This window comes from Crassostrea angulata, chromosome 3, assembly GCF_025612915.1.
Source record: "Crassostrea angulata isolate pt1a10 chromosome 3, ASM2561291v2, whole genome shotgun sequence".
Lineage (NCBI taxonomy): Eukaryota > Metazoa > Mollusca > Bivalvia > Ostreida > Ostreidae > Magallana > Magallana angulata.
In genome coordinates, this window is record NC_069113.1 from 34,828,894 (window position 1) to 34,855,297 (window position 26,404).

Sequence of the window (26,404 nt, forward strand, 5' to 3'; positions counted from 1 at the left end):
CAGCTAACAGACAGGAAATATTTCAAAGAAAATATTAATATTTTGAATGAATCAATTCATCATACTATGTAAACTAATGTTAAAAATTTATGCAAATTATTGATTCTTGGATAAGAAGATCCTTATAAAAAATTTTCAAGGACAGTTTATTTTAACAAATAGTTTTGGGGAATTCCTTTTTTTGCATATATTGAAGACAACATGAGTTTTGGGAATTCCTTATTCCTTCTTTAACACCTGTATATACTGTCGACAACATGTATATGTGGATTTAAAATCAACTAGACTGACGATGCGCCACATTAAGGAAGTTTACCTTTCGGTACATACATGGTGAAAATAAGCGTAGAATGGGTTGCACAAGCAGCAATATACCAATGGTATTATCGCCATCTCCTTCACCATTTGTCAAAGAAGAACCCGAGAAGTACCTAGGTTTAGATTGCATTTTTATAGGAACAGATCAGGCAAACGAAACTGTAAGTAACAATAAAAATATGATGGAAAAACTCTTGGATAATATTAACATTAATTTGTTTTTTGAAAAAATTACATTGAATATGAATTTATAGTATTTTCATTAACATATATGATGCATTCGTCACTAATACATGTTCTAATTAAAACATTAGGTAAAAATTGAAGATGAATTGGAAGAATACAAAGACTTGGAACATGAAAATGCAATAAACGTCTGTAAAGATAGAAAGAAGTATGCACATTTTTTTGATAATTGGTCTCCAGAATTCGAGGATTTTGGTGAAAAAATTCCAGGACCTAGCAAACCTGTTTCACATAAACTTACCGTGAAAGACATAGATACAAGAGCAAAAGAGGTAAATACTCTTATTGGTTATAACAAAGGATGATAAATCATTTGGTTTTCTCGTTTACATCTAGCAAGAAGTCATATAATGTATGTAAACGTCTTATCAAATCAATTGAAAAAATTGTTCACCACGTCGTAAATTTAGTATTACAAATTAATGTCTGTCAAGAGGTCTGTTTTCTGCATGAAGTTTGAGTGTTATTTATTTATTCAGGCTTCTCAAGCGTGTGCTAGCAGTTTTGAAAAATTGAAAAGTTATCTTCTCAATGGTTTAGCAGAACATGAGAATAAACAGAAGTTGACCGTCCGGGCAATTGTTGTATGGCTAGGAGAACAAAACCCTGATGACTTTGCTGATCGAACTCCATCTCGAGACACTCCTGAGGGGTTCCTTTCTTTACTTTCAAAAAAACAATCACTCTTTGTCACTTTCTTTACTGTACTTTGCAGGTAAATTAGACGTAATTCAAATTAAAGTTAAAGACATTTAAAATTCTTAAAAAGAATTTCAAATTTAAAAAAATCTTTCGTTTTTATAAAATTGGTCCAATTGCATTCCATTCATTTTCTTTCTTATCAATCATTAGCTAGAAAAGGATATTGTCATTGATTCTTTTTAATTAATTGTCTTTTTGGAAGAGTATTTTTTCTTCATAGAGACCTTATGTCAACTTAATATGAATCATGTTGTTTAAAACATCAGAAAAGAATATGTGTTTTCAACTTGTTCTTAATTGGAGAACGTTACATCCAATACTCATTTTACAGAGCGTTTGGGCTAAAATGCGTGAGGGTATCTGGAATATCAAAAGCCGGAGAATACCAACCAGGGGATGGACTAAATTTGAATGATGATGCTGGAAAATATGACACAAAGTACAGGGACACTTGGGCATCCGTATTTGTAGACAAAAGGTGGGAAATCGTGCATCCATATTGGGTCTGCAAAAGTTTAGTAGGCTATAATGCAGGGGGATGGATGAAGCTTGAGGGGAGTGGTAAATCGGTCCTTGAAAAGGTTGAAGAATCAGTTGGAGTCTTAAAAAAGGCATTCAAAGAATACTATATTTTCCCAGATCCTGAAGAATTCATATACCTATGTCACCCAAATAATGACAAATGGCAATTCGGTAAGAAACCCATCAACAGAGAATCATTCCTTGAGATGCCCTACCTATTTCCGACATTTTTTGGATTAGGTTTGAAAATGGTTTCTGAAAAATCCTGCTTATTACAAAGTACGAATGGAGAAGTGATAATAGAAATTCAAGCACCGATAAAGAACGCCAACACAATCGACTTATGGTATGAATTATATCTAAAAGAAGGCAGTGAAAACACTGATGAGGACATCAAATTTTTGCTTAAAGATAAAACCCTTCCCAAACTGGTTGCAATGGTGCGATGTGGTGACTTGTGGCGTTTTAAGATAAGCCTACCAATGAAAGGAACATTCAAATTATGTTGCTACGGTGCACCCCATAACTCAACGCTATCTAGAATTGCAGAGTTCCGCATCGACAATCGATCTCCAAAGCAACATTTCCACATTCTACCATTTGACCCTGGACGTATCGGATTTGGTCCAGGTCCAGCAACTACAGAGGCCAACTTGTTTACACCGTCGCATCCTGATGGATTTGTTCCTGTTAAACCTAAAACTAAACTTGACATTTCATTCACTACAATTCAACGTGTTTTTGAGAAAAAATCAATTATAGCAATGTTGCATCACAATGACACCGATTCCAAGGATCTGGGAAGTCACGTTCGGGTTGAAATGATAAGTAGTACATGCATGGTCGTCATTCAAACTGAGGTCCCTTTGGAAGGAGAGTATGCTTTGACAATATTTTCCTGCAAAAAACAAGAAAGCACCAACACTTCATCTCTTTCTTCCATCGCTCATCATATGCATGGAGTTAATGTTTGTAACTACCTGCTGAGCACTTACTTAAAGAAACCTGAGGTATTTACATCTACATAAATGTCTACGTACAGTCTTCACGTCGTAATTAAAACGACATGAAATAAATACTATATTTATTTCATTTATGATTTAAGGTCATTCTTCTTTGCACTAAATTATTTATATTTATCAGAATTGTAAAGTTTTTTTTTATCGACTGGTGTTTCGAACACCAAAATTAATAAAGAATTTTTCAGTTCAAATATTTAGATGAAACCAGTTTAAAGACCAAGTGCGTGTATTTTTTTGATATTTGACTACCCGAAATATAATTGTATGGTAAAAAGTTAGTTGTTTAAAAAAAGAAATGTAGGTCTAATTATTTTGAAACGACAAAAAGACAAAAAATAGTACAATCATACCTGTACAATCAAGAGCTTTGTAAGTTTGTTATCTATTTCAGAAAACCAATCAGAGAATTGCCAGACAAAAACTACAAATCGCTTTATCGCACATTGAGGTTGGACAATTGTTTAGCAAGGCCGTGGACGAGTTTCATAAAGCCGTGGAAAGATGTATCAAGCAAAACATAAGCGAAAACGACAATGACATTGTCTCCGCTAAAGCTAAAGTGGAGGTTCTCACTTTGAAAAACGGTAATTTTTGTTTTCTAAATATTTCTTAATTTCATCACCTCCTTTAATTTCTTAAGTATCATATTGTATAACCAAATACCAACGATGATCATAAAATATTGATGACAAAATGATTTATACTGAAGATTTCTTTGGTCCTTTCTCTTTACCATCCTGCATGTAAAAAGCCCTAAATGTTATAATCCCTTTTATAGAAACAAAAAAGAAAACAGAAAAAAATGATATATATAATAAATGAACATTTCTTTTAGGAATAATAATACGATGACATCCTCCTTTCAAAACAGGAAATACACTTAATGAAAAGTTGAATTTTCTAAAGAAAAATTAATCCATGCTTCTTTGATATCGGTTTAAAGATATGTTTTACTACTTTACAGACGCACGTGATGCTAGACTTCGAAACAATTATGATGTGACAGAGAGAACTCTAAAGAAAATACAGTCGTCCATCTATTCCCCTATCCTTATGAGGGAAATAAATACACTTAAGAACCTCTTCCAAAGTTTGAAAAGGGACAAAGACGAATTATAGCATATTCATTCAATTGTGTCTGATACCTGTGTTTGAATTTTATCTTTTCAATACGGACCTTTCCCTTTGCAGATGCAAAAGTTACTACTTAGATGATTAAAATAAATACATGCATCAAGTCAAATAAAAGGAATTTAAAGAGAAAGAAACTGATTAATTGAACATTTTCTTTTGTACATTCAAAGACGTAGATTAGTGTTCTAATAAGTATTAATATTTTTGTTCATTATCCCCAAATTATAGTAAGGATGCATATTTTAATTCTATTTGTTTGGTTGAATATAAAAATATCCAAACTATAATTCATTCACGTCACCTTAGTCAAGGAAAAATGAAAATGGAGTACTGGGTATCTGATGACTTTATTTGTAGAATGAAAATATAGATGCATTGACCTACAAAATAATATATTATTTGAGAAAACTGACAAAATGAAAGAGAAGACAATAGCTCTAAATTACCACAAGTACATTATACGTTCTATAAAAAAATCAATAACAGCGCAAACTGTAAAAAAATAAACTTTGAACTTTACAGACACATTTCAAGTATTGTAACTGTAATTACAAAAATACACTTTAGTATTGACAATGCAATTAAATTAAAACCAGACCCTAGCATTTACACTGAGAAGTAAAACATAAGTTAATATGAAATTTACATATCATAAGATGCAACGAATATTGGCTGGATAATATATTCTAGAAACGGTGTACTGCTCTTACTTAATAAGAACAGAAGGTAACTTATAAATACATATAGCTTCAATATAATTGGTAAATATGAACCAATGAAATTACAGATAAAAAAGAACTCGATTAACTTGCAGAGTAAAACTTTGAATGATACGAATTTAAGATTCTATTGAACAAAACGAAAGATACAAAAAATAAAAAACAAATAACTGCACATAGACATAATACTCTTACTATCACATTATCACTTTAATCAAATATAGGTAAATCTAATAAAGGTAAAATTGATTTTGTAAGGGAAAAAATTCTTTTGTAGAATTTTTTGGGGGGTTTATGTACACATTTACGGATACCTCTCGGTTCAAATTTTCGTGTTATGTTTTATGCACTCTGTTGAGGTATTATCTAAATGATTTTAATGGTAATAAATCGTTCATACAATGATGATTTAGTTCGATAGTTATAACTTTACGTCTCTTTAATTATTCATGGGTTATTATATGATACCTAGTAATATTGATAAATCAAATATGCGAATTAATGACTATTATGAATGTTTTTTTAAGTAACTACGTAAATTATTAAGTTTGAATTTGCGTTTATACACAGGGTGACCGGGTATCAAGTGCTTAGTTATTTTACGTTTATGCATTTGGTCAATTTTATGCTCCATTAACTCAAAAGAAGTAATTAATGACTTAGCAGAATACAGAGTAGAACAATCAATTTCTATTTTTCAAATCCTTTTACTGGACTCGTCACTGTAGCATTCTGACATGCTTTATAAAGATAGAATGATATCGATTGTATCTTTGGAAGCATACATATATAGTTCATTTAAAATTTCATAGGATATAGAGTGACACGGATTGAGGAAATAAGATAGAAACAAAACTAAGGTTATTAGAAAATGGATTTCAAAAAATTAATTCTAATGATTTGGATTGCATCAGTTCGATCCGGTCGTCGACTCATTGGTTATGAGTTTAGAAGAGAGAGTCCAATTGGACAGAAACAGTGTTTAAAACTGTGTTCTGTTCATACTGATTGTCTCTCGATCAATTTTAGTAAAAATCAACTATTGTGTGAGTTGAATTCACAGTCAGAGACCGCTACAGTCAAAGTTATGGAAAATACCAGCGAAACGGACGATTTTATTTATATCTCCAGGAATTCTTTTTCACAGGCACGTTTTTTTTTATAATTTAACTTTATTGTATTGAAATGCATATGAATCTGTGTTTCTTAAATTCAATTGCTTTTTTGAAATTTTGTAATATGTTTCTAATGATATACACGTAGAAAGAAAACTGCAATTTGAAAATATAAAAACAGTTGCAATGCAAAGTTTTCTTTTAATCATCTACATCAAGATCGTCTTGCTTGTTAGGAAACCATTTCTTTGGCCGGAGCTTGTGGCAATACACCGTGTCCTTTGGGTCAGAGTTGTATTTCCTCAACCACGGGAGGACATTCTTGTACTGTATCAAGTAAGTACAAAATAAAAACCAATTCCTTTCTTCCTTACTTCATGATTAATCAAAGAGGATTTTTTTTAATCTGTAAAATGATTCTAATAAACGTATAACTTTTTTGCAAAATCTCGCTCTTTGAACACTGTGCCGGATTATTATGCCAGTGCCAAAGTGGCATTTTTGCACCCGTTTAAGATACAGTTTCGGAAAAATTCATACATATCAAATGATAGAACATTTTCTAGAGAGTATATACCCACTTTTGTTTTGGTGTGTTTCACCCGACAGGTGAGATATCTACCTTTAATAATTAGTATCCCATCAGAAAATAATAATTCACATATGAGAATTGATTCTCCTACAGGAAATATTGACAATCCAATAGGATTTTTAAAAAGTCCTATGGAAGTTATATTTCCTATACTATAGGAGAATGTTATTTTTTGTAGAAATTTGGTTCAGACATGTAGTTTTCCTAAAGGATATATATTAAGTTTTCCTATCGGAATTTAAATTCCTATTAGAAATTCTTGTATTCCGATAGGAAATTTGAAATTACCTAAAGGAATATTGTGTTCCTATAGGAAAAATTATTTTCCTTTAGGAATTTATTTTTGAAAGGTAAATATCTCACCTGACAATTGAGATACAATAATAACAAAAGTGGTTGTTAACTCTTTAAGCAATGGTCTATCATAGGGTATTTTGAATTTTTCGATACATGCAGCTTAAACAGGTGCGAAAATGCCACCTTGGCACTAGCAGAAATATCCAGCACAGTGTTTTGTCACTTTTCAAAGAAATCCTGTGTGTCGCCCCCTCCCCCACCTTCCCTCTTTTAATCTTTGAGGTGACAGTATTTAGTCCATTCGTACGAGCATTGTTTATTCGCACCATAATTTTACTAACTACGTACTTCATACACATGAAATAACATTCTAAAATTATGTTTTTCCCAATCCAGTGAAACTTAGGTTTTTTAATGAAAAGTTTTTGCAACAATTAAAAACAATTGACTAGAAAGTCATCCCAGTGTATTATTTAATCAAAGTACTGAAAAGCGCTAACCTAGCTTGGTTCTAAAGGAAAGTTACTTTGTTCAAGCTTAGTTGGAAATGAGACTTATTGGCATAATGTTAATTAATATCAATTGAAAGTATCCAAGCCCAGAAGAGTCAAAATGGCATTGAAGTTGTACTCATCCAAATGTATCATTATTCAATTTAAATTAATTTTGATTAAGAAAATTTGGTCGATTTTAGGTTTCCTTTAAATATACATGTATAGTATGATTTATTATATACACTTAGGTTTATTTAAATCGAATCTAAATACGACTTGTAAACAGACACTTGTCTGAATCATGTTATATAAAAGCCCTTAATTTGTTACACTTTATTTTACATCTGGACCTTGTGTGCGACGTGTTACATGTAATATTACTTATTAGGTTAGTTACTGACTCACTACGGAAATATATTGGGTTGATCAATCTCATAAATGGCGAGGCGAAGCCGAGCCATCTATGAGATTGATCAACCCAATATATTTTCGTAGTGAGTCAGTAACTACATGTAACCTAATAAGTGTTTTGTTTTCCCTCGGACTATCAAGCGACATATTCATTCACAAATAGCGGTGATCTACGCAAAGCCATGTACAAGATGTATTACATCTCGTCCAGTTAAACTCATTTAAACTATTAAAAATTATCAATACCACCTTTCAAATACACTTAAAAAATCTTCGCTTCACCCATATTACTAACAATGTTTTGTTGCTATTCAATTTTAAACCTCCGCAGAGATTTGAGCAAATTTCGACGCTGCCATTTTGCTCTGCTCCAGACATAATAATGTGACGTCAATATTCAAAGGGCAACTACTCTAATTTAAAAATAATTCCAAAGGGTAACTACTCTAAATATCTTAAGGACTTACTGAACACGACTTCTGTGTTAAATAATATGATATATCGAGATGAGTAGGTGAGGCGGCGGCCAATGACGGCCATATTGCCTAATATAAATCCTCAAAGAACTTACATAGAGATATATGAGGCAATCGCGTGTCATGTTTAATCCAATGAAAGTATGACATTTCAGTCCGAGGGAAAACAAATACGTTTGTTTGCCTAATGTTTGCACTTTTATATTGTTGTTATAAGTTTATTATCTTTAAATATATACATTTTTTATATACATTGACCATAATAATTAATGTTCTGAATCTTCTTGTACATATGTACTGCATTTAGCTGAATTTAGCTTTTCTATATTTCAGCTTCTGTTTACGCACTATATTTTCTCACAAGATTAGCTTTTTTAAAAGCTTAGAAAGTCAGCCAGTGTAATATAAATTTTAGGTTACAAGAAACCCCCACATAAACCAGAAACCCCTCTATAAAAAACAGGATATAAATAGTTTCAATAATAATATGCCGATATACATATATTTTTATAACTGGATGTGAGGAGACAAGTGTGTAGCAGTGTACATGTATACAATGCGACGATGGACACTTTGACCTAAAAAAAAACTAACCAGTTTCATAACTTCTTCGAATTTTTTTAACACTGACTGTCTAGTAATTCCTTCCCAGAATTCCAATTTACACAAGTGCATTTGAAATTTCATCACAATTTAATCAATCAGCACTCGGTGTGACTAATCACTGCGTAGCAGCCACTGCAATGATGTTAGTAAGCCCTGAACATTAGATTCACAAAACCCCTTGCAGTTATGCGTGTAAACCATTGAAACTGGTTCCCTAACTAGTTTAAATAATTTATATTTCTGCTAAAAGGGGCAGTTATTCGATGCACCGGAAGTAGAAGTCTAATAATAACGACAATAAAGCGCTGAGTGATGCTCAGCGCTTTCAAAGGGTTAACATTGGTGATATATACCTCATATTAAGGCTTTCATTGTTGATAAGATGCAAGTGTGAAAATCTTTCATGGAATTAGATGACTTTCAACTTTACCGATGTCCAAAAAGAAAACAATTGATTTGCTAAAATCCGCTTCAGTCTGGACGATACATAATTATTAAAACATTCTTTGAATAATTTGAAAAGTATAATTATCATGATTGTTTAATTTGCTTCAATGAAGATTACAGGTTAAATAACAAAGGAAAATTTAATTAATGATCTGATATTCGACAAGCACTTACAACTAAGTAAGATTTCATTTTGATATTATATTTTGCTACAAACTCAGCTTAAATCGATTTGTAGTAAAACCCGTCAGCTTTGCTATCCTTTAAATTTTGAAACAATTGTATGTTCTTGAATAACGATTATGGAAGAAAATATTTTAGAGATATGCTGTCGACGTCTATGTCCAGGCTTTGCAATGGGTTTTTTTTTCAAATGATATACCATTAGATGGAACTATAAATATCTATTGTATAGGATAATTTAATATTTATTAGTTTCTACCGAACTTCTGACGCCATATACTGCCAGCGAGAGCAAATGAATAAAAAAGTGTGTACAAAATATATCTTGCATAGTCATCAACTCTTCTAAAAAAAACTATCGAAAGTGCCAGAAACAATTTTAAAAATGTCGAAATATATATGGGGGCCAAATTTGACCCATATCATGTATATATTTCGTTTATGAATTGAAACTAAGCCAGAACAAACACGGAATAAATACGAAGCCCTACAATCAAGAATTGTGATCCTTGAAAGTCTCATTTGAATTATTGATTTTTGTTTGCAACATTTGAATGCTTATTTTATTGGATCCCTTGTAAATGCGTAGTTGAGGACAAAAACCATTTAGAGAATGTATAATTGTATGGAAAGACTCATTGTACATGTATTTTTGGTTTGTTTTTATTTTAACATCGGAATTCCGATACAAGAAACATGAGTATATAAAGATTGTACTAACAACACCCCCCCCCCCCCCGTCAAACATGTTCTTTACATATTAAGCACTTACCTCTTTTGCTGGGACAAAGTTACTAACTTAAGATCGTCCGCACAAAGAACAAAATAGCATGACTAAACGGACATCTAATGGCTAACCATGCTTTATTTGAAAATTTCCATAAAAAATACATCGGTATAATTGACACTACATTATATATATTAATAAAATGATATTTTTACTGTCTACTGCTTTTCTAGTTCTGACTCCTCTCTGACATAAAGTACTCCTCAACATATGCACGGTCTTCTTAATTTAAATACATATGTATCTAAACTACTATCGATTGTTAACTTGCTTTTAAAATTCAGTGACACAAACCAAGTTTCTACATTAAATCAGAACAAAGGTTTTAACTTTTTTTAACGTCGCCATCACCATTGTAAAATGTACTCATGTATCACTTAAGGATGTTTTGGAGAGCCCCAACCAGTGCGTTACGGTTATAGCGCTAGTCTGCCCGGTAATCTTCACAATGGTGGATTCTTTTCTCCAGAAAGCTACGTAGGAGAGAAAAGAAATTATACATGCGCAAATGGAACAGTTCCAGTCGGCGGAAATCAGGTCACGTGTTTAGCGAATGGCCAATGGGAGAAACCACAATTCATATGCCAAGGTTTGAGTAACTTTATTTGATATTGATTTTTTTATGCAAGAACAATAATTAAACCCAACCCATTTAACGAGGCCGGGTCTAATTTGTTCTGCCCTAGATTTTTGGATGAAACTTTTTACATGAATTTCTACTGATATAATTATTATTTTAAGATTAAAAAATAAGACATTTACCACACCGTTTGTTTAGGAGGTCATCTCAAAGTGTGTTAATCTTTAACATAGGACCCTATGGGATTTTGCTTGAAATGTATCAATTTTGCATATTTTTTACATTTTTTCAAAACTTCTGCCCTAGGGATTTCTTTTTCTGTTCTACATATTAAAGTTATTGCTAAAAGGCATCTAATAGTCAAATAAAAAAAACCTTTTACCTCCTGGTTTGTTCCAGGGGTCTTATCAAAGTTGATTTTTGTATGCCCAATTTCCCAGATTCGTCAGATAATGGCTATTTTTTATTTGACAAAAGCGGAAAAGGTGATATAAATAGTATTATTAAAACATTCAGACATATTTAAGTAATAAAAAATATATAACATCACATATTAAGGGTCATTGATATAAAATACATGGTTACTGTCTGAAATATATGAATTTAGCTATATTTAGGCGGGTTAAGAAAACGTGACAGAAGGCTAGGCTTGCTGAACCCTCTTAACGTTTTCGACCCGAGCCCAAATATAGCTTATACTTCGAGACATTTATGTTTATTCCTCAATATAACATTATTTTTAAGCATCAAACGAGATGTTTTCAACAATTTTCGCTGAATATCTGTGCAGTTGAAACTATCACGCCATGGCGTCAACCAAGCAAAAAGATGACGTCACAATACAAATGAAACGCTGCGCGAAAGCGTGCGTACTCGTTCTGTACTCGGCCTCGTTAAATAAAGATTGAAGTATGACCCCCCCCCCCCCCCTAAAAAAAACCCTCCCCACCAAAAAAAATCAGCAAAATTGACTAATTCCACAGCAAACATTTCTATAGATAGTTATTTTCGTGTACATGTATTTTAGTCTGCACCGAAACAAGTGACCCTAAGGGAGAGCAATACTGGGGGACGGTGAACGTGACAGTAACCGGTAAAACTTGTCAGCGATGGGAGACTACTACTCCGCATAGCCATAGTTTCCTTACTCTCGAGGTAATCTATCAGGTCCAAGTCACAAACAAAAATGATGTATAAAACTTTCTTCTTTCCACAGTATGTTAGACATGTATGTACATAAAATACTATTGTAAAATACATGACAAAGATTAATATCTGTATTCAAAATACTTGAAACTTGAATATGACTTTTTAAAACGCGTTATGAGTTCTATTTGTGTTTTCATTGTGTTTTGTGGATTTAAACGGAGCAAATATTGATTAACTAGGCGAGAAATCAATTTATTATACTTTTTAACTCCTAAGCAGATATTATAAAGTTTTATAATTGCCGACTGCCAAAAATATATCGGTTATGTAACCTCTGCGTGTTTCTTCGGTAATTTGAACGTCTAGTTCAATCAAAATGTTTGTCTTGGTACATTGTAGCTTTGCTCAAAGGAAACGTGTAGATGAACGAGAAAATAATGAAAAATATAACAACCCGTTTTGAGAGACAGGCGGGTGGAGAAACGAACAGAGAGACGGACGTAGAGACAGACATACAGATCGATAGATAGATAGATAGATAGATAGATAGATAGATAGATAGATAGATAGATAGATAGATAGATAGATAGATAGATAGATAGATAGATAGATAGATGTAGATAGATAGATAGATAGATAGATAGATAGATAGATAGATAGATAGATATCCTTACGTATTGGAGTTTACGTACTTAAAATGACTAGCATGCATAATACTTCGTGTATGCTTTTTAATCCTTGCCTAGCAATGAACTTTGATTGGTTATCGTGTGTCATATAATGGATATACTTTTCCAAGTATTTTTAACGTATGATTTTGTCTAGTGATTTTAAAGCTTGTAGTGTCGTTTTGTTGAGGGTACAACATACATTGTTTTGTAAGAAGTTTGTGTTATGATTCTTATCAAAAACGCAGTAATGAAAAGGATTGAAGTGTAACATGCTCTTTTAATTGTGCTAAAGGTGTTTCTTTTTATGACAGGAAAATTTTTGCCGCAACCCTGACCAAACCAGTCGACCTTGGTGTTACACAGTTGATCCGAGTGTTCGATGGGAATTGTGTGAAATACCTGTTTGTACATAGATAACAAAATTCATGGTTTTGAAACATCATTATCAAAAATCCAAATGTGATCTTGACCTTCAGCAATGTTACAACAGTGCTAGCAACATAACTTGAACTTTATTAATATACATGTATTAGACTGAGTACTATCCTTTGATGCCATCTACAATAAGAATAAGGTTTGAAAGAACAAAACGACTCCTGTGATTGTCTTAATGATAGGTAACCCAATTATCCACATACTGAATTATACTAGAAGTTAACTAAAGGAAAATCGAAAATTAAACTTTATAGAGAACACTGTGCGGGATAATTAAGCCACTGCAAGGTGACATTTTTGCACTTGCTTAAGATACAGTTTCCTAAAACTTCATACACATGTTTAGGTATTCCGAACGAGGGACCTTTGTCTAGAAATTATATAAGCACTTTTGTCTTTTGTGTATTTCACCTGATAGGTGAGATAAAGATATTTACTATTCAAAATAATTAACCATAGGAGAACAAATTTTCCTATAGGAAATATTCAAACTCGAATAGGATTTTTAAAAAATCTTGTAGGACATAAATTTTCTATAAGAAAAAGGTAATTTTTAGTGGGATTTTTATTCAGACAAGCAATTTTCTTATAGGAAATTAAGATTTCCTATTGGATTTAAAACCCTTTTAGAGTTTTGTTCAAATCATATCGGAATTTTAATTCTTATAGAAAATACTCTATATTTAAATGGTTTTCTCTCTTTGAAAAGGTGTTTTCCTGTATGAATTTTTTAAAGGTAAGTATTTCACCTAACAGGTGAGATAAAATGATAAAGGTGGATAAAATATCCTTAAGCAGTGGTTTTTCATATGGCATATATTCATTTTTGAATTTTTCGATATATTAAGCTTAGACAGGTGCAATTGCTACCTTGGCATTGGCATAATTATCCAGCACAGTGTTAAAGGCAAAAAGCAAATGGCGTATTCACAAATATTTTTAATTTGTTCTAATCATCACATTAGTAATCATCTCTAAGCTTTTAAAGATGGTCCTGGAGTGGATTTAAGATTATCTGATGTAAATTTTAAATTGCACGAAGGCATAATCTTAGCGTAGACTCCATATTTGTTGAAATGGAAATGGATGTCAAAATTCAGAGAACGTTATACATATATAAGCGCTTGATTAGTTAATCATTCGTCCTAAATATCATTCCAAACGAAGAATAAATATGCTGCACTTCCATTTCTTTTAGTAGTTTCCGTAGTTGCCTACGGAGGTTGTTGTTTTACATGTATTTACAAACAAATAATACATGTAAATGTTAGTAAATATATTATTTGAGAAAGTATTCTGATAATTCAGTGCAAGAATTATCCTGAAAATACAAAGTAAAACGTACATTTTTAGATATCCCTAAGTAATATGTTTCCAGCTTAGGAGAACTCTATGAATTTGACTTCAAAAAGATAAAAAAATTAATAGAGGAGTTACGGTGTTATGTTTAACAAAGACAAACCATGTTTTTCAAGACCTAATTTAAGGACAATTACATTTCGAAATTTACTTCAAAATTCCCTGGTGGTCATTTTTTATCAAGGTATCGATCAAAAAAGCATCTTTATAAAGTACCCTGTTTTTTTTTATTTTCCATTATATATTTTCAATCAAAAATGCATTCTACAAATAAAGAGAATAGCGTGTAAAGCTTTAATTATTTATATTTACCGAGAGCGCAATTTACGAGTCTTTTGGGCCTTTTGTCAGGTCATAACAACACTGTTTTGTTTTATAGGTAGTATTGATTGCAACATTATTCAAATCCTTAATTTTGACAAGAGGTCTGTGGGCCATATCGCTCACGTAAGCAACAATAGCCAAAGCTCTGATCAAATCAGCATTGCAATATCTAATTCAAAATATCTTGATAATTTAGTAGAGTTAATCTTGCACAAAAAGTGAAAACATCTTCCTATTTTTTTCCACATATTTCTATGTTAAAATTCAAACCACTTTTCTTTTGTTTCTTCAGTATTTTTAAGAAAAATTTTCTCTATTCTTATATAAAACTCGTCACTTTTGTGGCACCACCCTTCCTCAGAGACCCTCGATTTGACAAAACTATACAACCTTTGCTACACTACCTGAGAATTTTTCCAACAAGTTTCAGTTTCTCTTGCCAAATGGTAAAATTGTCCATTGTAACTTTCTCGGCCGGTATAATTATGTAACCCAGCGACAGAAGATGAGGGATTTAAACTGATCAAACGAGCAAATGCTTAAATGAATCCATGTCAGCATTAAGGAATCACGAGACGCTCCTCAATTTTATTTAATTTTCCTTGATATTTTATTTTTTATTTTTTTTTTATTTAACCTGTTAATTTCCAAAAATTCAGGGTAGATTACAACGCTCTTTTTGGAGCTAATGTATATCGAATTTTCCTTAAAATACAGCATGCAAAATGCATTTGAATGCTTATAAATAAAGCCATGCTATACATTTTCAATTGAGCACTTTATAGGAAGATAGGTCGCATCTGACCTTAAAAAGAAAAGATCATTACGAAAGAAGAATTTGATGAAATAAAGTCATTTCTTAAAATGGATCTAAGAAACCATGTAATGTTCATGATGTGGATTGCTTTTGTACGATCTGGTCGACGACTTGCACGTTACTCTTTTAAACGTGAAAAACTAATCGGATTAAAACAGTGTTTTTAAAAAATCATGTTACGTTCACACCGATTGTCTCTCGGTCAATTTTTAGCAGAAATCGACTGTTGTGTGAGCTGAATTGACAACAGGAAACCGATTATGTCCAAGTCACTGAAAATTCCGAAGAAACGGAGAATTTTATTTACGTCTTAGGAATTTCTTTTCCACAGGTCTGTTAAATTTCAATATGTTAAGAAAAAAAATAAGTCATTAAAGGGGCATGGTGACGCACAAATGCCATGTTTCAGCAAATTTCGAATTTTTACATGATTTCAACTTATTTTATATATCATATGAAAAGGTGAACTTTTGAAAAAATACGGTGTTCCAAAGTAGATAAATCAAATAAGAAAGAGAAATGTAGAATAACGTGTTGGGCAAACACAACAATATTGAGTTTTCCATCCGCTTCATAGCAACGCAAGCGCAGGGGAATGTACATGTAAATACTGCGGCGTGGCATACATTGTGAGCCAGAAACCTTGCATTGAAACACGATCTTCAAGAACTATAAACTTTTAAAGATGCATTCTCTATGAGTGCATATTTCTTACCACAGACATCGAATAGCTTTTAATTCAAATTCTTTTATCAGTGTGTCAATCTCATTGTAACTATTTTTAGAAAGAAATTGCACTCACGTGACACTAAACCAATGTCCAAGACAACTCGATGTGTTTACATGTGCAATTTCCGGATGACCTTTAAATTAATAGGTGATGACATATGATGCGTTAAACCTTTTTTACTGTTATATATTCCTCTTCTTTTGAAATAGATATAGTGTTTTCAAAAGAATTTCTAATTTTATTGTATTAAAATATATAGATATAATAGATATATAAAAGAATATATTTTTTAATGTCATTCAATTTGTTAGGATGTTTAGGAGAGCCCTTACCAGTGCGTTACGGTTATAGAGCTAGTCTTCCAGGTAATCTTCACAATGGTTGATTCTTTTCTCTAGAAAGCTACGTAGGAGAAAAAAGAAATTATACAAGCGCAAATGGAACTATTCGGGTCGGAAGACATCAGGTGTTTGGCGACCGGCCAATGGGAGAAACCACAGTTTAAATGTCAAGGTTGATTTTTTGTCCAGATGTTACTCGTTGAAGCGTTTGCTATTTTTAAGGATTATGTGTAGTGTTGAAATAAGGAACATATATGAGAAAGATAGAAAAATAAATGTTCCCTTTTTCTCTTTTTTGTTTCAGATTTTTAATTAAAGTGATAAAATGACGAACAAGTCTATCATCGATTTTAAAACCTTGTATTTTAGTGTGTACTGCAGCAAATTATACTATGGGTGAACAATACTGGGGGGGGGGGGCTGTGAATGTCAAAATAAATAATAGATCCTGTCAGCGGTGGGATACCACTAGTCCACATAGCAATAGTTTACTTGATCTTCAGGTAATTATGTCTCCTTCCATCTAACATTATTGATCTATTTAATATTAAATGTTGAGTGTACGTTTGGATATAATGAATTAATTCTAAATAAAGCTGACAATCTTTATTGATTTAATGCAATTTTCGTTTTGTAAGTATAATGCCCAGAACGAGTCATGTTTAGGAGCCTTCAGTAAAACTGAAAGAAACACCAAAATAAGTTTTGTAAACGCAAAAACAAATTGCGTATCGAAATACTATAGGTGCATTACGAAAAGCAGTCGTACAAACAATATAGAACCATTTTAACAAGAGCTTGGACTTTGAGCTGTTGTGTAAAACAGCAATGTGACGTACGCCTATCTTTATTTATTGCTGGCCACTCAGTCATTGCTCTTTGAAATCAACAAGATTTGTCTGGCTTCTAAGTAAAGACTTTGCGATCGATGCATATTTACCTTGAAACAAGCGTCATTTCTTAACTTGTTTCGACGCAAGAAATGGATAGTTACGTCCTACCGAAAGTCCAAGATTTTGTTAAAATGGTTCTAATTGTACCCGTAAAATTGAAAAGAATTAAATTATCTTTTTATTCCATCTAACATACACTTTAATTATGGTACAAACATTTAATGTGATTGTTTTCAAGGGTGTGATTTATAAAAAATAGAACCGGTTCATTTAAAAAAAAAGAAACTCTTCACCACAGTGGATGCCAAGAATCCGTGATAAATATAATTATAGCACTTAGAAGACGGAAATGCGAATCTTAAAGGGGCATGGTCACGAAACTGGTCAAATTCTATTTTTATGTTTTTATTATTTACAATGCTTTTGAAATGCATTTTAATGATCCCATAAAATTTGAGAGTCAACAGTATCTAACGTTTAACACATTCGTTTTAGTTAAACTGAAATTTTTGCTTCAACATCCAAAATGTAAACAAACGCTTTGTTTAAGAAGTGAAGAAATTCAAACTTTGTAACTCGCTTATAACAAATGACACTCAAACTTCAGTTGCCTATTTAAAATGCCTTTCTGAAGCATTGTAAATATTAAAATCAAAAAAAAACATTTTGACCAAAATCGCGACAATGCCCCTTTAAAGCTAAATTTAATGTATTTAATAGACAGATCTTATGCATTATACTACGAAATTTTTACATCAGTGGTAATGATTTCCGCACATAATCTCTCTCTAAAAAATGTCTAATAATTATAGCTTAATTGTTGTTGTTAAGTCTGTCACCTTAAAACTATCCATTTTGTAATATGTGTAAAAGTAACAAAAGGACCGTTTTATTTTTATTATTCTAGGAAAACTATATTGCCGAAATATGGTCCAGGAACCTTGACCTTGGTGTTACACTACTTAGTGTTCCAGACAGCAAGTTTGAACTGTCTGATGTACCCGTGTGTAACTAAGCAATTGAAGAACTGGTGCATAAGGAGAAAAAAAATAATCCAGAGTCATTAAGCTCATACGTCACGTCATAAACAATTATCAGGTCGCTAATTAATTATGGATTTAAACATTTCCTCGCGTCACGGTTCGGAGTCTTCATCTGCTGTCTCTTGAAAGAAGCAGAAATTGATCATACAATATTAAAATCATGTTGGATGCAGTTGAACATTGAAAAGAAAACTCATGAGACTATAAGATATCCTGATTAGCAATTTCGCAATGAAAAGTATTGTTGATAAGATCATTTAGTTTAATAATTTACACACGACGAATAACAGTTCAAAGGTTTATTGAGATTTGCATTTCAAAATATCAAAATAACTGCGCAAATTTGTGGTCACTCGTCCTTCAATTTTTAACTCTTTATTTAATCGTTAAAGGGGAAATAATCGATATATGCCGCTTAAAAGTTTATAAAAAAGATCGTGGCAAATTATATCAAATACAATTCTTTCATAATAAATCTACTACATCTGGTTTTATTTGTAATTTTATTTGGGATAAAAATACATTCACAACAGTGGCAGAGTGCAATATACATCTTTTTGTTTTTAGTTTACTTAATACAGATGGAGGATTCAGGTTGTTCATATTAATGATCGTGATTTAATAATCGTTAATTTGGAACATCTTCAATTATGGATAAATAAGTTTATGTAATGAATGTGATGTTTGGGAAAGAATATGCATTCGTCAAGTTATCAATGTTAATAATTTATTGGAAAATTATAATTTTTGTTGTTCCTCCCTGTTCTCCATGATGCTAGACCATATTAAACCATAAACAGTGTTCACAAATTTTAAGAAATATGAATATAAACACTAACATAAGGTTTCCCAATTCTCAGCCTCGAAGTATTTTTTTTATCATAAAGATCTTAGATTATCCTTTAAACTGTATAAAGGAAATAAAATAAAAAAAGGATTACTGTAATTTAGCCCACGGTGGATATAATGGAATAAGTAAACAAGTTAAGATAAAATCTTAAAAAAAAATTTCTACTGGTGTATCGCAGGGTTGAACCCCTTTCCCAGTTCAAGCTAAGCAGTTTGTTGAATCATGATGGTAATATTAATGAGACAGTAAGGCGCATCTAATAAAAAAAAACGACTTAAGGTATACGTTTACTCAGAATGAAAAAAAAAATTCCACTGATGATAATGAAAAACCATCTATTGTGTGTTAAAGACCTATCATGGTAGTGCTATCTATCACTTTCAAAACTGTAGGTCAATGACCTACTTTTTGAGATAATGACCATTAAATATTTTTTGAAAATTTAAGAAAAGCCCCTAAAGATTTTATACATTGATTAAAATTTTCCTAGAAAATGATACAAATAGCTAAACTCTTTTAAAAATGAAATACAGTTTATGAATGGCTGTGACACTAAACAGACACAAAGCATTACGTTTTCATTCACAATTTTTATGAATATTCCAGTCCGAATTTCCTATATCCGTTTTCAAATTCCTACCCTTTTTTTATTCAATTTTACAACAACCTAAATGATGATAATACCAAATTATAATAGCATTAAACTAGGTATTTTGACCTTACTCTGCAGGCATAAATTTATATGAGGTCAATGATCAATTTTTTGAGATATGGTCTCTTTTATAGTTCTTAAGCATTTTTCAATATTGTTGTAGTGTGTGCCATTCGAATTTCTAAACGCAAAATTGAGATAAAACAACAGAAAATATGCAAAATTATGTTGACTAACAAATAAAATCTTAACTTTAAATATTACAGACTACCAAAATTATTTCATTGAAAAACAAAATCTGAAAATTTTAGTCCGAATTTCCTCTGTTTTGCTAAAAGCCCACTTTTGATTGAGCCTAATTCCATAATAGAGTAAAAATATCGAATGGTTTGTCAATAATAAATCATTTCATGAATACTTTAAGTGTTTAAAACAAATTTTACTCATGACATTGGACTTTATAACAATCCGAATTTGAGAACTCAAACCCTGAGTATACAACGTCCTTATAATAAATTTCCGATCTGCTTCGGTATTTTTGTACTACTCATGAATGTATAAACTTTCAGAAAATTACAAACTTTTCCATGAAATAAATCTAATTTTTTCATGAAAAATAATTACGTATAACCCATACATATATTTACATCGCAACGTGTTACGGGGTTCAGAATTCTATACTATTACGCATGCGTATTTACTGTAAACAAAAGACATGCAGGACTTGAAAAGATTTTCCTAAACATATTTGTTGATAGAAATATTTCTTTTCTTCCTATCCCAGGTAAAAATTGTTCGAAGGTTTTAAAATAACCACAATTATTATTTTGTAAGCATGTATTTTGCGTGTTTATCACTGGAGTTGCTACCACCTAAATTCATTTTTGTAAGCGAGACCGCCTGAGGGGTTATTTGACATAATTTGTTCATTTTAAAATGAACCGAAATTGGTAATGATGCCCTATGTTTAAAGAGTTCCTATTTACCTCGTATACCTGGTGATCGTAGTCGGATGAAGATCTTGTAGTTTTCAGCAAGTGTCAATTACTGTCAATCAAAATCCACGTGGTACCAATAAACAATATAAAATTTTTCCGGTTTGTACGACCCTTAAATTTTCGGAGGCTCATAATTACGTTAATTAAGTATGTGAAAGGGATTTTTATGTATTTCAACTTTTACAATCAACGTTATTTCTTATTTCCTAACGAGACAATGGGTAAACCTGTTATTCACACGTGTTTTGAGTTGTACTGTTTCTTTAATGCTACAAAACTAATTAAATGTGTCTATATAAAAGACATATTTAAGGTACAAATAAAATTTCAATATTTCTAAATCTTTCCCCTTTCAAGAGGACATTTCCATTTAAACAAACTTAAATCACCTTCATCCAATGATACTCTATACCAAGTTATGTTGATTTGCTAAGTAGTTCTGGAGAAGACAAAATGTGAAAAGTTGAAGACAACAACGCCGACAACGATGAAAGACAAAGAACAAATTTTGATCGGAAAAGCTCACTTGAGCCTTCGGTTCAGTTGCGCTAAAAACGGAGCCAGGTAATGTGTTTAGAGCTGATATGAAATCAAAATGCGCGTTATTTTCCTTTTATCTCTGACAACCGCCAAATTAATTTCGATTCCTATTGTTACGCTTATCGCTAAAGACCCCCTATGTAAGACCGACATCACTATTCATGCTTCGCCGCATTCAGGTACTTCATTCACCCAAACACATTACTTTGGACGGGAAGATATGTAGAAACACGTTTTGAATGACATATAATTATGATATATATCAGGCACACATATATCAAAAACCCTCTATCACTGTAGAACATTTTTCTGTGTCGTACTGCTGTAACATCGCACATGTACAAACCACGCATTTAAGTAGATCGTGCAGTGGCATGATGGACCTTAGAAAACTGGATGTTTTTGTAGAAACATATGAAAACGATGTTACGTTTCAACTTTCTTGAATTTACAATTGCTTATCTACTATATATAAATATATTGCGACCGGGGTCTACAATAAGACGCAGACTTTATGCATTCTGTATGAACGACACACGTGTTCAATTTGCACGTAAGTAAGGTAGCGCTATCTGTGCAAGATAATGCTGATACCTTGGACATTCTTTCGAAGAATACCATATTTTATATTTTAATTATTTTAGTTTTTTTTATTTACAAAGTATGCATGAACATGTTACTACAATGTGTAGTTTATGCATTTAGAAATCTGTGCAACCTGAATGTCTCGATTGCAAAGCAAGCAACCGTAACTTTCTCGGCCGGTGTATATACCCCAGTGGCAGTTGATGAGCGATCGAAACTGATAAAGCGACCAAATGCTTTACTGAATTCATGTCAACGTGACTTTTTTTTAAAATGGATCTAAAAAAACATGTAATTTTCATGATGTGGATTGCTTTTGTTCGATCTGGTCGACGCCTTACAGGTTACACTTTTAAACGTGAAGAACTAATCGAATTTAAACAGTGTTTCAAATCATGTTACGTTCACACCGATTGTCTCTCGGTCAATTTTAGCGTAAATCGATTGTTGTGTGAGCTGAATTCACAACAGGAGACCGATATTGTTCAAGTCAAGGAAAATTCGGACGAAACGGGGGATTTTATATACGTCTCTAGAAACTCTTTTTCACAGGTTTGTTCAATTTTTTAAACATGTTTTTTCTGATTGTTCTGGTTAGATATCTCAATATTCTAAGAAAAAAATAAGTCAATACCAGTAATATTTTTAGAAATCAATATATATCATTTAAAAGAAGTTTGTTTGCAGAGAAACACATAGTTGAACTTCAAAACTGAATCATATTAATTTAAAAAGTTGTTTTTTATTTAAATCTTGTTCTTTTTTAAGGAAATACAGTCCTTGGCTGGACGTTGTAGCAATACTAGTTGTCATTCGGGTAAAAGATGCATTCCCTTATCTTTAGGAGGATTTGCTTGCGTTATAACAAGTATGTGAGTGACTACATGTACTTTGAATTTCAAAGTTTCCTTACCTGATTGTCCCTTTATATAATCTATATTTCAACGTATATCTTGTTCATTTTGTAAGTGAAAAAATGACAATAACAAACCGTCAACCATCACAAAAATCCATAAAACTAAATACAAAATGAAAGCAGCAACACGGACCTCCAAAAAATAGAGGTAGGATCAGGTGCCTAGAAGTAGTGAGCATCCTCTGCTGACCGATCACACACGTCGTGTGCTCTTTGCTGTAATCAGGAAAAAACCGGAAAAGTCCGTAGACAATTAGGTGATTAATTATGGTCTAACAATTAGTATGAAAAACATCAGTCAACATGCGACCCAGTGGAAGATTGTATTTGCTGACAAGGTCGTTGTATCGACCATAGAACTTACGAAAAGATGACTTCAAACGAGACTGTTGACAGTCCTGTTTTATCAACTTGTTTGTCAGTAGCTTGCTCAAGGACAAGGGCGTGCTCTTCGTATGAACAGTTTCTAAGACGAAAACTGTTCATACGAAGAAACATGCCCTTGCGTATCGAATTAACTGAAAGACAAGAACACCATATGCAGGTGATGAAGGTATATTGCTACATAAGTAAGGAAAGTTGTCTTGACCATAGAAAAATTGAAGATATGGCGTTTAACATAACGTTTTGTTTTTAGGTTACCATCAATGTCCATCAAGAAATTTAATAGTCAGAGTACACTATACTGCCTTTGTGATAATTTAGATTTCTCCTTTTTACGGTTATATGTTCTATTTTTGAAATAGATATAGTGTTTTCAAAAGAGTTTCTAATTTTATTGTATTAGAATATAAAAATATAATAGATATATAGCAGAATGTATTTTTAAATGTCATTCAATTTTTTTAGGATGCTTAGGAGAACCCCTACCAGTGCATTACGGTTATAGCGCCAGTCTTCATGCTAGCCTTTACAATGGTGGATTTTTTTCTTCGGAAAGCTACGTAGGAGAGAAAAGAAAGTATACATGCGCAAATGGAACTGTTCCAGTCGGTGGAAATCAAGTCACGTGTTTGGCAAACGGCCAATGGGAGAAACCAATGTTTAAATGTCAAGGTTCGTGTTTTGTTTAGATGTTACATTTAGTCACTGTAACGTTTTCTATTATCAAGGGTTATATGAGTTGATGAAACAAAATAGAAACATCAATGAAAAAAATGAAAACATAAATATTCCCTTTTCTCTTGTTTTGTTTCAGATCTTTTAAGTGAAGATTAATTACAAAGAATTCTTAAATTGATTTTAAAATCTTGAATTTTAGTGTGTACTGCAGCAAATGATACAATGGGTGAAAGATACTGGGGGACTGTGAATGTGACAATAAACAATAGATCCTGTCAGCGGTGGGACACCACTAGTCCACATAACCATAGTTTCATTGATCTTGAGGTATCTTATGTCTCCTTTCAGTTTACATTATTGATCTATTTAATATTAAATGTTAAGTGTACGTTTGGGTATAATGAACCAATTCTAATAAAACTGACAATCTTTATTGATTTAATGCAATTTTCGTTTTGTAAAATATAAGACCCAGACAAAAACGAGTCATTTTTAGGAGCCTTATGTAAAACTGAAAGAAAAATCGTAAAATATGAGAAAAATAAGTTTAACGAAATAAGCCGTCGCTTAATAGAAATACTTTCAGTGGATGCCAAGAATCCATGATAAATATAATAATCTCAGTTAGAAGACAGAAACGCGTCTCTTAAAGCCAAATTTAATGCATTTATAGACAGATTTCTTGCATTATACAACGAAATTTTTAAATTCATTTCTAATGAGTTTCCGCACATAATCGTTCTCTTCAAAATGTCTAATAATTATAGCATGATTATTGTTGTTAAGTTTGTTACCTCAAAATTAACTATTTTGTAATATGTGTAATTGGTTTAGCAAAAAAAAAAAAAAAAATGATCATTTTACTTTTAATTTTTCTAGGAAAACTATTGCCGAAATCCGGACCAGGAACCTCGGCCTTGGTGTTACACAACAGATCCAAGCAGAAGGTGGGAACTGTGTGATGTACCCGTGTGTAACTAAGCAAAAGAAGAACTGGTGCTCAAGGAGAAAAGAAAAAATCCATAATGATTATGCTCTTATGTCATCAAAAATTATTAGGTCGCTAAATATGGCGTCATGATTCGGAGTCTGCATCTGCTGTCTCTTGGAAAAGCAGAAATAGATAATATGATATTAAATATATAACATCATGTTGGATGCAGCTGAACATTAAAAAAAACTATGAGATTTTTAGCTATCCTGATTAGGAATTTCGAAATTTAAAGTATGATCATAATCATTTAGTTAAATAATTTACACATGACGAACAACAAATCAGTAGGTTGTTCGTTTTGATAATGGTGATTTTATAATCGTTAATTTAGAACATTTTTGATTATGGATAAATAAGTTTAAGTAATAAATGTGATGTATGGGAAGAAAAGATGCAGATGCGTTCTTCAAGTTATCAATGTGAATAATTCATTGGAAATTGTACTGTAGTTTTGGTTGCTCCTCCATGTTTCCCATGATGCTAGACCATATTCAACCTTATTTAACAGTGTTTACAATAAGAAATATAAATATTAACACTAACCTCAGATTTTCCAATCCTCAACTTTGACGTATTTTTTTTTCACCATAAAAATGTTATATTATCCTTAAAACGTCATAAATGAAATTGAATAAAAAAAAAATATACTGCAATTTAGCCCACGGTTGATATAATAAGTATACAAGTTAAAATCAAATTGGAAAAAATCTACCGGTGCCTCGGAGGGTCGAACCCTTTTCCCAGTATTGACTAGTTCTCCGTCGTGATATATATATATATATATATATATATATATATATATATATATATATATATATATATATATATATATATATCCACGGATGAGGAGCTCCAATAAAAGTGAATTTCCCTGTGCTTTATATATATCTATATCATTCACAATGGGCAGGTATATGTCAATTTGAGAGTTATTGCAATGTTTGTGCTGATTATATATTATGTGTATATATATGCAATGTGTATCGTTCCGATCCTCTAAAATTGTCGTTTAACTGTATTCAACCTGTATCTCAAGCGACTGTGTAGTGCGCGGCCAGCGCGCTAGGTTCTGTTCGTCATCAAAAGTAAGATTTTTGTCTTGCCTAGATGGCCGAGTGGGTAGCGCGGTGGCCGCTCACTGCTAGGAGAATGGGTTCCAGAGGTCGTGAGTTCAAGCCTCGGGCGAAGGTGGAGCCCCAACAAAAGTGAATTTCCCTGTGCTCTTTATATATATATATATATATATATATATATATATATATATATATATATATTTATATACGTGCGTGCGTGCGTGTGTGTGTGTTAAAAGAATGTTGATGTACATCGGTATGTTTTTTGGAGAAAACATTTAAAGGAGCTTTGATTTCCAAATTAAACACACTTTGAAAATT

At 32.1% G+C, this 26,404-nt stretch overlaps 3 protein-coding genes across 3 annotated transcripts; all 3 read left to right on the plus strand.

The window, feature by feature from the left end:
- Positions 1–312: 312 nt before the first annotated feature.
- Positions 313–5,178, plus strand: LOC128177851 (lim and transglutaminase domain protein ltd-1-like). The gene is made up of 6 exons (XM_052844738.1): positions 313–479; positions 633–836; positions 1,044–1,279; positions 1,598–2,798; positions 3,202–3,394; positions 3,775–5,178. Exons 1-6 carry the CDS (start codon positions 351–353, stop codon positions 3,927–3,929), a joined length of 2,118 nt encoding a protein of 705 aa, XP_052700698.1. The 5' UTR covers positions 313–350; the 3' UTR covers positions 3,930–5,178.
- A 251-nt stretch (positions 5,179–5,429) lies between these two features.
- On the plus strand, positions 5,430–14,070 carry LOC128175390 (plasminogen-like). Its single transcript, XM_052840961.1, has 5 exons — positions 5,430–5,810; positions 6,015–6,114; positions 10,454–10,660; positions 11,679–11,806; positions 12,783–14,070. The coding sequence occupies exons 1-5, from the start codon at positions 5,535–5,537 to the stop codon at positions 12,882–12,884; spliced, it is 813 nt and encodes a 270-aa protein (XP_052696921.1). The 5' UTR covers positions 5,430–5,534; the 3' UTR covers positions 12,885–14,070.
- An 8,180-nt stretch (positions 14,071–22,250) lies between these two features.
- LOC128175389 (hepatocyte growth factor activator-like) lies at positions 22,251–25,573 on the plus strand. The gene is made up of 5 exons (XM_052840959.1): positions 22,251–22,590; positions 22,807–22,906; positions 23,804–24,010; positions 24,216–24,343; positions 24,896–25,573. Exons 1-5 carry the CDS (start codon positions 22,312–22,314, stop codon positions 24,995–24,997), a joined length of 816 nt encoding a protein of 271 aa, XP_052696919.1. The 5' UTR covers positions 22,251–22,311; the 3' UTR covers positions 24,998–25,573.
- The last annotated feature ends 831 nt before the right edge of the window (positions 25,574–26,404 follow it).